Source organism: Rhincodon typus, chromosome 12, assembly GCF_021869965.1.
Source record: "Rhincodon typus isolate 14 chromosome 12, sRhiTyp1.1, whole genome shotgun sequence".
Taxonomy (NCBI): Eukaryota; Metazoa; Chordata; class Chondrichthyes; order Orectolobiformes; family Rhincodontidae; genus Rhincodon; species Rhincodon typus.
In genome coordinates this window covers 4,935,838-4,948,618 of record NC_063343.1, presented here as the reverse complement: position 1 = coordinate 4,948,618, position 12,781 = coordinate 4,935,838, and the positions used below count along the sequence as shown (strand labels likewise).

Here is a 12,781-nt window from a genome sequence, read left to right as displayed (position 1 = left end):
CAGGCCAGCATTTATTGCCTATCCCTAATTGCCCAGAGGGCAGTTAAGAGTCAACCACATTGCTGTGGGTCTGAAGTCACATGTAGGCCAGACCAGGTAAAGTTGGCAGTTTCCCTCCTTAAAGGACATTTGGGAGCCAGATGGGTTTTTCCTGACAATGGATTCATGGTCATCACTAGACTCTCAATTCAAGATTTTTACTGAATTCAAATTCCACCATCTGAGCCTGGGCCCCCAGAATATCCCTGGATTAACAGTCCAGCGATAACAGCATTAGGCCATCACCTCACCTTGGACCCTAAGGTTTGGAATGTCCTCCTCTGTCTCTCTCAATTTCTGCGAGGCGTTCCCTAAAGCCTACTTGTTTGACGAAGGTTTTGGGGTAAGGTGTCCCAACATGTTTTAATGTGGCTTGCTGTCGGTACCTTTGAAGCACCCTGGCATGTCTGTGCTGTTCACTGCTCCACACGTGGTGGTTGCTGTGGTAACAGGTTTGTTTTTCTTTTATTTTCCAACTAAGTGGGTGGTGGGCAAGAATGCCATCTGGAACAGCTGAGGCTCCTCCTGCAAGCTGACCACATCGCCGGATACAACTGGGCATGAGCATGCGGACTGGGCAAATTTTGCTCTAAGTTGTAAAGGAGACGCACTATATTTGCTATTTAAGAGCTTCTTCATGTGGTTCCTGGAAACGTTTAACTCATGACAGCCTTGATTCCACTACCCTCTTCCCTACCCTATTTTGCACACACCCAATTCCTTCCATATTGCAAAGTTTTAGTGAATAACAGGTCCATGTTTATGCAATGTCAACAGTGCCTTTCTTCTCATTTCGATGGAGACTATAGCAATGCAATTGTCATGGTGATGTTACTAGTGCCTAGTGACTGGTACTAACCTAATCCAGAGGACAGCAATAATACTCTGAAAAAGTGAGGTCAAGTCACAGCAACTGGAGGAATTTAAATGCAACTAATTAAGAAATCAGAAATCAATTGCTACTTACCTATAATAATGTTGAAACTACATAAAAGTACATCTTGTTTGTCCTTCAGGAAGAGGAAAGATGTCTTCTGTATCTGGTCTGGCTTAACCCACAAGTAATTTCAGGTCGCCAGTAATGTGCTAAATCCTTAACTGCCCTCTGAAATGCCATTGCAGTGTTCAGTGTTGTGAGGCAGGTTTGCAATACTTGTTATTATTTGGAAACTTGGACTTCAAAGTGGAGGATAAAATGGATTTTGGTTTTCAATCTGTGAATGCCTTTTTTATCATCTAAGGACAGAAAGTCATTTTGAGCGGGGAAGTAAACAGAGATTTTTCAAGAAAGCATTTGACTTAAATGATTCAATCAGCTAACCCAGGGAGTTACTTGCTGGTCTGGCCTACATGTGACTACATGGTTGACTCTCAACTGGCCTCTGAAAGAGTTTATCAGTTGCTACAAAGTTTCTGCCCTAAGGGCATTGTGGATCTAGCTACAGCACATGGACTGCAGCGGTTCAAGAAGGCAGTTCACCCCCACCTTCTCAAGGGGCAACTAGGGACGGGCAATAAGTGATGGCCCAGTCTATATCCCCGAGTGAATTTAAAAAAAATGCATTCAGAGCCACATTTATTCAGCCAGTAAAACTGATGTTCAATCAGGCACAGCAAAACCAGTCTTTGTTTTCAAAAGTTAGTTAATTGTGTGTGAGAACAAGCCAAAGTAATCAAAAATACAGCCACAATGAAATATTGTCTTAATTGCAGTACAAAGTTCAAGTAATTATAAAATGACTTCACTCAAGTTTGCTCAACCCCATTTTTGTATTTCCTTTTAGAATGGATTGATTCTAATTCTGAACTTTAAGATTAAAAAAATCAGCACGTGCTTCTGACCTGATAGAATTGACCCAACTCAGTGTTAGTTGAGACTCACTCAGAGATAGTAGGAACCGCCGATGCTGGAGAATCTGAGATAACAAGGTGTACAGCTGGATGAACACAGCAGGCCAAGCAGCATCACAGGAGCAGGAAAGCTGACGTTTCGGGTCTGGACCCTTCTTCGGAAAAAGGGTCCGAAGTGTCAGCCTTCCTGCTCCTCTGATGCTGCCTGGCCTGCTGTGTTCATCCAGCTCTACACCTTGTTATCTCAGTGTTAGTTGAAGTTTTTTTCTTTTTCTGGCTAAGTTTCATGCAGGTCCATTGCGATCACTCCATATGCTTCCCCACAGAAACTAATGGCTGTTCATCCTGTATTTGGAAAATGCAGTCACCTCTGGATTTAAGCAGACCATCCATCAATATAATCTAAACCATCTTGACTTTGCAGCTTGCCCTTAATTAGTGCTGTGTTTGGTTCGAGCAACTGTGATTTTGATTAATATGATTAGATCTCCTGAAGCAGGATGGTGTTAAATGATGACTTCAGCAGCTGCAAGATCAATTTCGAAGCTCAGATGTTTCGATGTCACCCTCCCCATCCCACAGTCCCTTGAAAATGCAGATGAAGGAAATTATTACTCACATTTCCACAATGTTTTCCGGAAGGTTGACTGGAATTTCGGTCAGCCCTTTCCCTCGGCAGTCAACGATGTTGTTACTGCACACGCACACTGGCGGACATGATGTAGCATGGGCGTTGCACGACTGAGTCTCGGAGGACTGAGGACCTGGGAACACACAAAGAACACATTGCCTCAGAACAGCCAGATACACCCAGCACTGACAGAGCAACTGAGAAGGGTTCTCCTCTGTGTGAAAAAGTTGCCCTTTAGGCCCTTTTTTAATCTTTCCCCTCTCACCTTAAACCTACACCATCTAGTTTTGGACTCAATTACCCCAGGGAAAAGAACTTGACTAGTCACCCTATCTATGCCCCTCATGATTTTATTAGCTTCTACAAGGTAACCCCTCAGCCTCCAACGTTCCAGGGAAAATAGCCCCAGCCTATTCAGCCTCTCCCTCGATCTCAAACCCTCCAACTTGGCAAATCCTTGTAAATCTTTTCTGAACACTTTCAAGTTTCACAACATCTTTCGTATAGCAGTGAGACCAGAATTGAATGCAGTATTCCAAAAGTGGCTGGACCAATGTCCTGTACAGCCGCAACATGACCTATCAACTCCTATACAAGTGAGAAGTTCTTATTATTAATGTCCAGAGGCTTGTGCCAAAACTGGGGGAGTTGACTCACAAGCTAATGAAGGTACAGCGTGATGGAGCCACATTCGCTCGACTGCATCTTACAGAAAGTGTCCCAGATACTGACACCAGCATTCCTGTGAATGACCTATCACAACATATCCAGCAGTACTAGTGGTATTGCAATGTAGATTCAGAAAGGACTGGCCACAGAACGCTCAAAATTGTATCTGGATGTCTCATGATACCAGATCAAACATGGGCAAGGAAACTTTTGGTTGATTCTCTTCTTGATCACTCATGGGATGCTGCGGTTGCTGGCTGGGCCAGTATTTTTTCCAAATGGCTTACTGCCCACGAGAGAAAGAGGTGGGGAGCTCTCGAACCATTCAGTCCGTTCTGTCACATTGGCATTACGAAGAGAGATTCAGAATTCTGAGCCAGCAACACTGGAGGAACTGCAGTGAATGGTGAATGGCTTGGAGGGAACTTGAAAGTGGTGGTTTTCCCTATGTCTTTACTGCCCTAGTCCTTTCTGGATGGTCGTGGTTGTGAGTTTGGAAGGTGTTGTCTGAGCAGCTTTGGTTAATGTCAGCAGTGGAAATGACGATGTGGAGGTGCCGGTCTTGGTCTGGGGTGGACAAAGTCAGAAATCACACAACACCAAGTTATAGTCCAACAAGTTTATTTGAAAGCACAAGCTTTCGGAGCGCAGCCCCTTCATCAGGTGCAGTGACAGAGAAGAGCACACAGACCCACAGTTTATAGGCAGAGAGATGAAGGGCAGAGAGATCAAGAGATCATACAACTGGTGTGAGTGCAGTGTCAGATAATAAATCTCTGCAGTTGACCGAGAGTGTGAGAAAACTGTCAACAGCTGAATAACCAGCGAAGGGATGATTTATAATCCAATGAAATGAGGCAGAGAGATAATTACAAAAAATGAAAAATAATGTGGTGCTGGAGACAAACTAAAAATGACTGGAATAAGATGATAGGTATAAGAGTCGCATGTGAAGGGTCTAACCAAAGTAATAAGTAATTGAAAACTGTACAAACTAATTAAGGTACGGGGATCATAACAATTTATCAAGGTGCTGGTGTCAAAACAGGACAGTAAGGTAGATTTTACAAATACAGAACATTGTGCCGGGGTCACCTGTAGTGCAATATGAACCCAAGAGGTCATCTTCATGGGTAATGAACTTGGTTATTAGTCTCTGCTCGGCGATTCTGCGTTGTTGTGTATCTCGAGGACTGTGCATTGTGCATACCCGAAGATCGGGGGCTGAATGTCCTTGATCCCTGAACTGTTCCCCGACTGGGAGGGAACGCTCCTGTCTGGTGACTTTTGTGCAGTGTCCATTCATCCATTGTCGTTATGTCTGCAAGGCGGACTTCAAGATACACAACAATGCAGAATCGCCGAGGCGAGACTGATAGCCAAGTTCCGTACCAATGAGGACAGCCTCTTGAATTCATGTTGTTCTACATGTGACCCCAGCACAATTTTCTGTATCTGTAAAATCTACCTTACCGCCCTGTTTTGACACCAGCACCTTGATAAATTGTTATGATCTCTCTACATTAATTAGTTTGTACAGTTTTGAATTACTTTTTACTTTGGTTAGATCCTCAGCATGTGACTCTTTTATCTATCATGTTATTCCAGTTATTTGGTTTGTCTCCAGCACCACCTTATTTTTAATTTTTTCGTGATTATCTCTCTGTCTCATTCCATTAGATTATTGGTCATCCCTGTGCTTGTTATTCAGCTGTTGATACTTTACTCACATCGTCTAACACTCTCAGTCACCTGCAGATTTATAATCTGACACTGCACTCACACTAGTTGTATGATCTTTTCATCTCTCTGCCCCGATCTCTCTGCCTATAAACTTTGTGTCTGTGTGCTGTTCTCTCTCAATGCACCTGACGAAGGAGATGCACTCCAAAAGTTTGGAATTTCAAATAAACCTGTTGGACTTTTACCTGGTGTCGTGTGACTTCACCTTTGGAGATAATAAACACTTTTGTTGTGCTACTCTGGGTTGTATTGGAATTCCCTCTCTAAATTTCTATGCTGCCCTCTTTTTCCTTTGCAAATTCTCTGAAGACCCATCTTCACATCCAGTTTTCCAGTTCTGAGACTACAGAAACAGTAAATAGCCGCTGAAATAGTCTCTCGGGGGTTTCACTGTATATCCCCAGAGGTTACAGCAGGACATCAGGAGAACCCTGCAGCAAATTCTATGGGGAGGTGATGGCCCAGTGCTATTACCACTGGACTGTTAATCCAGAGACCCAGCTAATGTTCTGGGGACCAGGGTTCGAATCCTGCCACAGCAGACAGTACAATTTGAATGTGGTAAAAATCTGAAATTAATCATTTAACAATGACCATGTTGATTGTCAGGAAAAACCCATCTAGTTCACTAATGCCCTTTAGGGAAGGAAACTGCCATCCATACCTGGTCCAGCCTACACATGACTCCAGACCTGCAGCAATGTGGCTGACTCTTAACATCCCTCTGGGCAATTAGGGATGGGCAATAAATGCTGTCTCGCTGGCAAAGCTCTTATCCCATAAATGAATTAAAAAAACCTCTCTCTCTTGGCTGAACATTTCCATTCCTCATTTGGCAAAGTCGCTCTGGGATACTGTGCACTCCACATTCAATAAATCTGTAAGTTGTTAACGCAAAACCAATCAAAACAAAACTATCACAAAGATGAATGGAGGAAGGGAAAGTCAAATTTAATGTGATATTTCTGCAGCTGTCTCTGAAAGAAAAATGAAGGTACACCACTTATTTGAGCCTGGGGAAAAAAATAGTATCTTCAAATGAACGTTTCCATTTAGCTTCTCCACCATCCGAAACAAGATTCTATTCGGCCTAAACTTGGAGATACCAGCCTACATTTTAACAGAAGGTTTCTACATTGCAAAAAAAGAAAGGCAGACAAGTCAAACACATTTTATGTGAGACCACCCCTAAGTAAGAACTTAGGCCAAACGTTGGAACAGTAGGGACTGTAATTTTAAAAGAGTGGAGCACACACATTAGTTAGCAAGGCTACATCCCTTAAATGCATTGGAGCTATCCACCTCTACATTCCGCCTGTGTGACTTTCCTCCTAGTTATATGTTATTGAGTGGAGGGGGATTGAGGGGAGCCAACACCAGCTTTTCTGCACCATCTGTCACAGTGGTACAAGTTTACACATGCACGCCTTGTAATTCTCTGGTGTTTTGTTGACATTTCATTAACGGCGGACATGACTCCCTGCTGAAACGTTTGACTATGACTTGTCCTTTTCAGCGCATATCAATAAATCACCAACATCTGTTCCTTTGGGCTTCTGGGATCATTCTTGTGGGATTAACAAAACCCCATAAAGTCACTGATGGATTATCCGATTTTTGCCCTTGACTCTTCCATATTTTTCTCTATCCTCTCTCTTTCTCTCTCTGCCTGCCCCCTCCAAACTGTATTCTTTAGTTTGGGAAAGATAAGAAATGCTTTAGTTGTACTGGGATCAGGTACTGTTTCTTCAGCTGACGAAGGAGCAGCGCTCCAAAAGCATGTGATTTCACATAAACCTGTTGGACTGTACCCTGGTGTTGTATGACTTCTAACTTTGTCCACATCATATGCACTTCTCAGCAAACATGAAACAATACTTGATGAGGCCTTTTCTTTTACACATTACCATGAGAAATTAACAAGCTATCACAATCAACAGCCCCATCAGAAACCGATGAGACTTATCACCATATTCATCTGATAAGTGGATTTTTCTTTCATTTGTTTAAACATGGCAATGAACAGACTAAACTCATAAGCCAGGGTGGTTATTCATTTGCATGAGGCCCTGTAAATTACTTCAGTGTTCTCTCCGTGGTTTGTTTACGATATTTGGCCCATTCCAAAGCAATGGCCAATTTCAGTGCATCAGCAATTCATTCATCTTTTGGCTTCCTGTTCTTTACGTGTTCCTGCCCAAATACAGAGACCCTCTCCCCCAACCCCTGACTGACCCTTCATCTGTACTTTAACAGCTGTGACAGAATTCCCTCCAGGCTTCTCCTGATGTCCTGCTGTAACCTCTGCGGATGCACAGTGAAACTCCAGTGAGATAACTTCAATGGTCACTTACTGTTTTTGTGGGTGTTTTACACATTGTCATAGAGTCATACAGCACTGAAACTGACCCTTTGGTCCAACCAATCTATGCCAAACATAATCCCAAACTAAACCAGTCCCACCTGCCTGCTCCTGGCCCATATCCCTCAAAACCCTTCCTACTCATGTACTTATCCGAATGTCTTTTTAATGCTGTAATTGTACCCACTTCCACTACTTCTTCAGGAAGTTCATTCCACACGTGAACCACTGTGTAAAAAATAGCGTCTCATGTGTTTTTTAAATAGCGTCCCTCTGACCTTAAAAATGTGCCCCTCTTGTATTAAATCCACCACCCTACGGAAAAGATACCCACCACTAACCCTAACTATACCCCTCATGATTTATAGACACCTATAAGGTCACCTCTCAACCATCTATGCTGCAGTGAAAAAGTCCCAGTCTATCCAGCCTTTCTTTATAACTCAAACTTCCATACTCGGCAACATCCTGGTAAATCTCTTCTGAACCCTCACCAGCTTAATAATATCCTTCTTAATCTTCCACTATAATGTGAACAGCCACTGCAGCTGATTTGCACAAGGGCCAACAAAGTGAAATGGAACAAATAATCCATTTTAGCAATGATGGTTGAGATTGGCCAGAACACCAAGAATATATCAGTCTCTATATATCAGTCTCGAAACATTAACTCTCTCCACATTTGTTGCCAGACCTGCTGAGTTTCTCTAGCATTTTCTGTTTTTATTTCATAATCTTCTGATGCTAAAGCAACTGCACTACAACTGAGTCAAAGCCAACATTTAATAGACCTGCAGCATTGTCATCAATGCCCTAGTGCTGGGGGAAGGGAATGAATCAGCCCGTTTCTCTTGATGAAAGTGTGTTTCAATGGGCAAAGAATGAGTTGCAACTTTGATACCCCCTTTAATCCCACTCAAATGAAAAACAGATACGCTATTGAGATAGCAGTAGCTACCTCAGCCTCTGGAAAGGGTGAATTAAGGATGTGTTGGTTTCACTTTTAGAACTGGAGTGAACATCTTTCAGAATATTATTCGCATCTACTAATCGTTATGTTTTGCTTTGGTAACGGCACATTGGCTCGTTGTCATGCACGTCATGAAATATTACATCTGTGATGTGATTCCGTTGATCTAAAGTAGAGTTGACACTGGAAAGTTGGTAAGGTGGCAGAGTGTTTGTAAGAACATAAGAAATAGGAGCAGGAGTAGGCCATCTGGCACCTTCAAGCCCACTCCGACATTCAATAAGATCATGGCTGATCTTCTCGTGGACTCAGCTCCACTTACCCGCCCACTCACCATAACCCCTTAATTCCTTTACTGTTCACAGATCTATCTATCTTTGCCTTAAAAACATTCAATGAGGTAGCCTCAACGGCTTCACTGGGCAGGGAATCCCACAGCTTCACAACCCTTTGGGTGAAGAAGTTCCTCCTCAGCTCAGCTCCCTTTTACTTTGAGGCTATATGCACCCTTCATGCCTCTATATATTTCTTACTGGAGCTGCACTGCATCCATACGAAGCAACAGTCAGTTTAAGACAATTAAACACATGTATCCCTTACTCCATGACAATGACATATCCACTTCTGTCCTTTCACACATACAAGTTGAACAAAAGTCTAACAGCTGAAAGGTTTCTGAACTTGCTGGTGACATATGGAAGATGAGGTCAAAAAAGTGGTCGTGCAACTCACTTGCTGACTAACTCTGTCAGATGCCAAGATTTTCCTGGTTGTGCTTGTGGTTTTGTGTAGGATACCTTATCTGAGGCAGTCAAGGGCTGGTTATAATCAGATTGCAGATTCATTCATAGTTCCATTAGAATATCTCTTACATTTTCACCAGGGATATTAATATAAGGCAGCTGAGGACTGATTAGAATCAGGTCCCTTGACAATGGATCATCCATAGTCTCATTACCCATGAATTTTAGTTAAATGTAAGGCAGCCGTAGCCTATTTACTGCTTTATTGTCTGGGGAAACATCTCTTTGTCAGTGGTATTGGCTGGCGGGAATTAAAGGAACTAGAAAAAGAACATCATTAGATATAATTCGCCATCAAACAGTGGCCCCCCGGACCTGATTGAGGCGTTTCCAATTTGTATTTGTTTCAGGCTACTGAATTAAAGGACACAAATCATTTTTGTTTTGGACTCTTGTACAGGCTGTGCCTTTCCCTCCTTTTTCTGACTCCCGCTTCTTTCCTTCATCACCAAATGGCAACTGCTCTTCCCAAGACTGCAAGAAACTATAGAGAGTTGTGAACGCAGCCCAGTCTATTATGCAAACCAACCTTCCATCCATTGACTCCATCTATATTTCCCCTTGCCTCAGGAAAGCAACCAACATCATCAAAGACCCCTTCCCCATCCCGGTTATACTCTCTCCCACCTTCTTCTATTGGGTAGAAGATATAAAAATTTGAAAACACGTGCAAACAGATTCAAGAACAGCTTCTTCCCCGCTGTTACCAGACTTTTGAACGGACCTCTGAAATGTTAATTCTGACCTCTCCCTCTGCCACTACTCTGCAGCTGTAACACTGTATTCTGCACTCAGTTCTGTAACCCTGGTGCACTTTGTATGGTACGATCGGCCCGTACAGCATGCAAAACAACACTTTTCACTGTATCTCAGTGCGTGTGACAACAATAAATCAAATCAAATAAAAATCCATTTCCGCTGAGTCCTCTTGGCTCCTCCCTCCCAAACCCTCCCCAAGCCCCAGCACTGTTGCTCATGATAGGGACAGGCTTCTTGCACTTCAACACTGTTCCTCATTTCCTCGCCAGGAACAGAAGGGTCTTGCAATTCTGCTTCCTCTCAGCAGGAGCACAGGCACAAGGCACTGCTGCAACGTATGGAGCTGCCAATCTCTTTCACAGTCAGCAACACCGAGAGAACAGCGCTGGTGAAACAAGCCTATGCCACTATTTTCAATTATATTCGGTGCATATTTGCATTTAGCTTCCTCTCCACCGCAAACTTGAATTCCACCGCCATACCTTATCCTCATAACCTTTTCTGAATAATTATTCTCTTCAGGTGAACAGTTCCAGCGCAAGATGGGGCAGCCACGAGGTGGTGCTGGGGGTGAAATGAAGATTAGAGCCTCCCCGACCATTGACATTGGCCACACTCACCAGTTCTACAAGAGATTGGCATTTACGTGGTAGCTGGCCCTCAACTGCTTTAACTGAGGAACAACTTTGCCCAAAGAACATACAACAAAACAATGCCACCCTCTATATGCCATATCGGTTACCATTCTCCTGCTAAGTAGCAGCCAGCTATCCTGTTGGCAAATTGTCTTTGGTAGCCAAATAATTTCCCTTCTTTCCTTCTGAAGTGAGGGTTGTTACTGATTGATGCTACAGGGATAGCAACTCACACTTTCCTATTAGCATAAGATACACAGGCCACTCATCCTCACCTCTATTTGAGCCCACTCCCAGCTTTATCCATCTAAAGCTCTCCTCGTAACTGTATTCCCTTCTCTGTCAAAAATTCCTGTTAGACGTATCAATATTACTCACTTCCAGTGACAGCAGGTTGCACATTCTTTGGTAAAGAAGTTTCTTCTGAATATCCTGTTGGATTTCGTGAAACTTACATTACATTGACGATTTCCTCACATCAGCTCTCTCCATCCACAATTCCCAGAAAGTCTCATCAACTTAAAGGCCACTATTAAATAACCTCTCAGTCTTTTTTCTTTCTGCTTAAAGGAAACCTCACACCTCGCGATATTGATGCCAAGTGATAAGTAGAGGAAATTATGTCAACATGTTGCGCTCGCATTGAACAAGAGGAACTGGAATCCCACCACAGTGGCACAACGCAGTGATGTGTTCAAACAATAGGGTCAAGTTGCCCACCAGAAGATGCTAAAGCTGATTGAATAAGCAACAATCTTCATGGCCCAGCTGGTATGCAGCATGCAGAACTGTGCGAAATGCGATCCTCAGTCTACAGGTTACCACAGAAACCAGTAAATAATGTAATACCACAGCTACACTTTATCTTGTTTACAGCGAGCAGACCAAAACCAGATTGAAAGAATACAAACGAATGGCATTGCCTTGTCTGCACTTTAAACACCGTTTCAAAAAGAAACAGTCGAAAGTAGGGCAGAAAACAGACAGCAATTAAAAATCCAATTACTTCCTCAATAATTGAAGCAGGGCAAATCCAACATCATCCCGGGAATCTGTAATTGTTTATCCTAATTGAAAGCACGCTGCAGATATCCGACACAGACACAGCTCCAGTGAATTAACTGCTATTTTGGTATGAGTTTCGCCAGTTTCAATTTGTGACTGAGTTTTGAGATGCATAGGGTGTACGGAGATAAATTTACAGGCAGAGCTCCTACTTAATTACATGCTTTCTGTCACAAGATTTACTTCAGAAAAATGCCGGCACAGATCCCCTGTGATATATGGATGAAAAATGTTTTTAGATGAGCCATTTATCACAATTGCCACAAATTTGTTCCTGGAGATATTATGGACAATGATATACTGCATCAAGGATTTCGGGAGGGGTGGGGAGTTGGTGGGAAGACCCACATGAGGTCACATGACTTTCTTCCTTGTCTCGGTGGCTAAAAAAGCTTGTGATCCATCTCAGTCGATGATTGGATTTATGAGGGAACACCACATTCTATTTTCTGAACAGCTGAAGATTCTGTTCTCCAGCTAGTTTCATCTTCAAAAATCTAACTTTTTTTGGCTTTGTAAATGAAAAGCATTGCTCAGACCCCAACAGTAGTTGCCATACTCTTTCTGGACTATAGGGTGTTCTCTTGTAAGATAGAGACAACTGGTGGTGATTTAACCTGAGGGTCACCATGCCTCAGGTGAGGGGACAGGTTGAGAAGGACAGTCCTTCATGGTAACTTTAGCCAGTGAATGGGGATTGAACCCACACAGCATTGCAAACTAGCCATCCAGCCAAGTACCCCGGCACGCGCTGCAACTTTCAGACTGAATTGCAGGAGAAGTCGACAGCATTGAGTTAAACCAACAGGGTCACAAAGCAACACAATGGTGTGTACTCAAAATCAACACTGTCACAGGGGCGCTGCAGCATTGCATTCCAATGTTGTTGGTTTGGACTCACAACACACGACATCTAGTCTCATCCAAACCAACAAGATCCAAGATAAACCCCAAGGCATCCAGTCCAAACCGACAGTATCAGCCTGAAACACAGCTAGTTCGTACCGACAGTACCACAGTAGCACTCTACAGTGCGTCACCCAAACCAACAGGATCACAGTTAAACTTGAAAGTGTCGAGAGCAAACCGTAGGCTACGCAATGAAATGCTGCAGCATTTGGTCCTAACTAACAATATCACATTAAAAGAGAACAGCGGCATGTTCAATTCACCCGTAACGTGTTGAAATCTTAGAGTCAAGGTAAGAGCAGCAGTATCACAGTGATATCCCACACAGCTAAGGTGTCTTGTACA

The 12,781-nt window shown here is 43.1% G+C and overlaps 1 protein-coding gene across 1 annotated transcript in view; it reads right to left on the bottom strand.

The window, feature by feature from the left end:
• The window catches only part of LOC109911258 (slit homolog 3 protein-like), a 614,108-nt gene that overhangs the window by 165,029 nt on the left and 436,298 nt on the right, over nt 1-12,781 (bottom strand). The window contains exon 9 of the mRNA XM_048603610.1: nt 2,510-2,654. Within this exon, the coding sequence (XP_048459567.1) occupies nt 2,510-2,654 (145 nt within the window). The remainder of the gene's footprint in view (nt 1-2,509; nt 2,655-12,781) is intronic.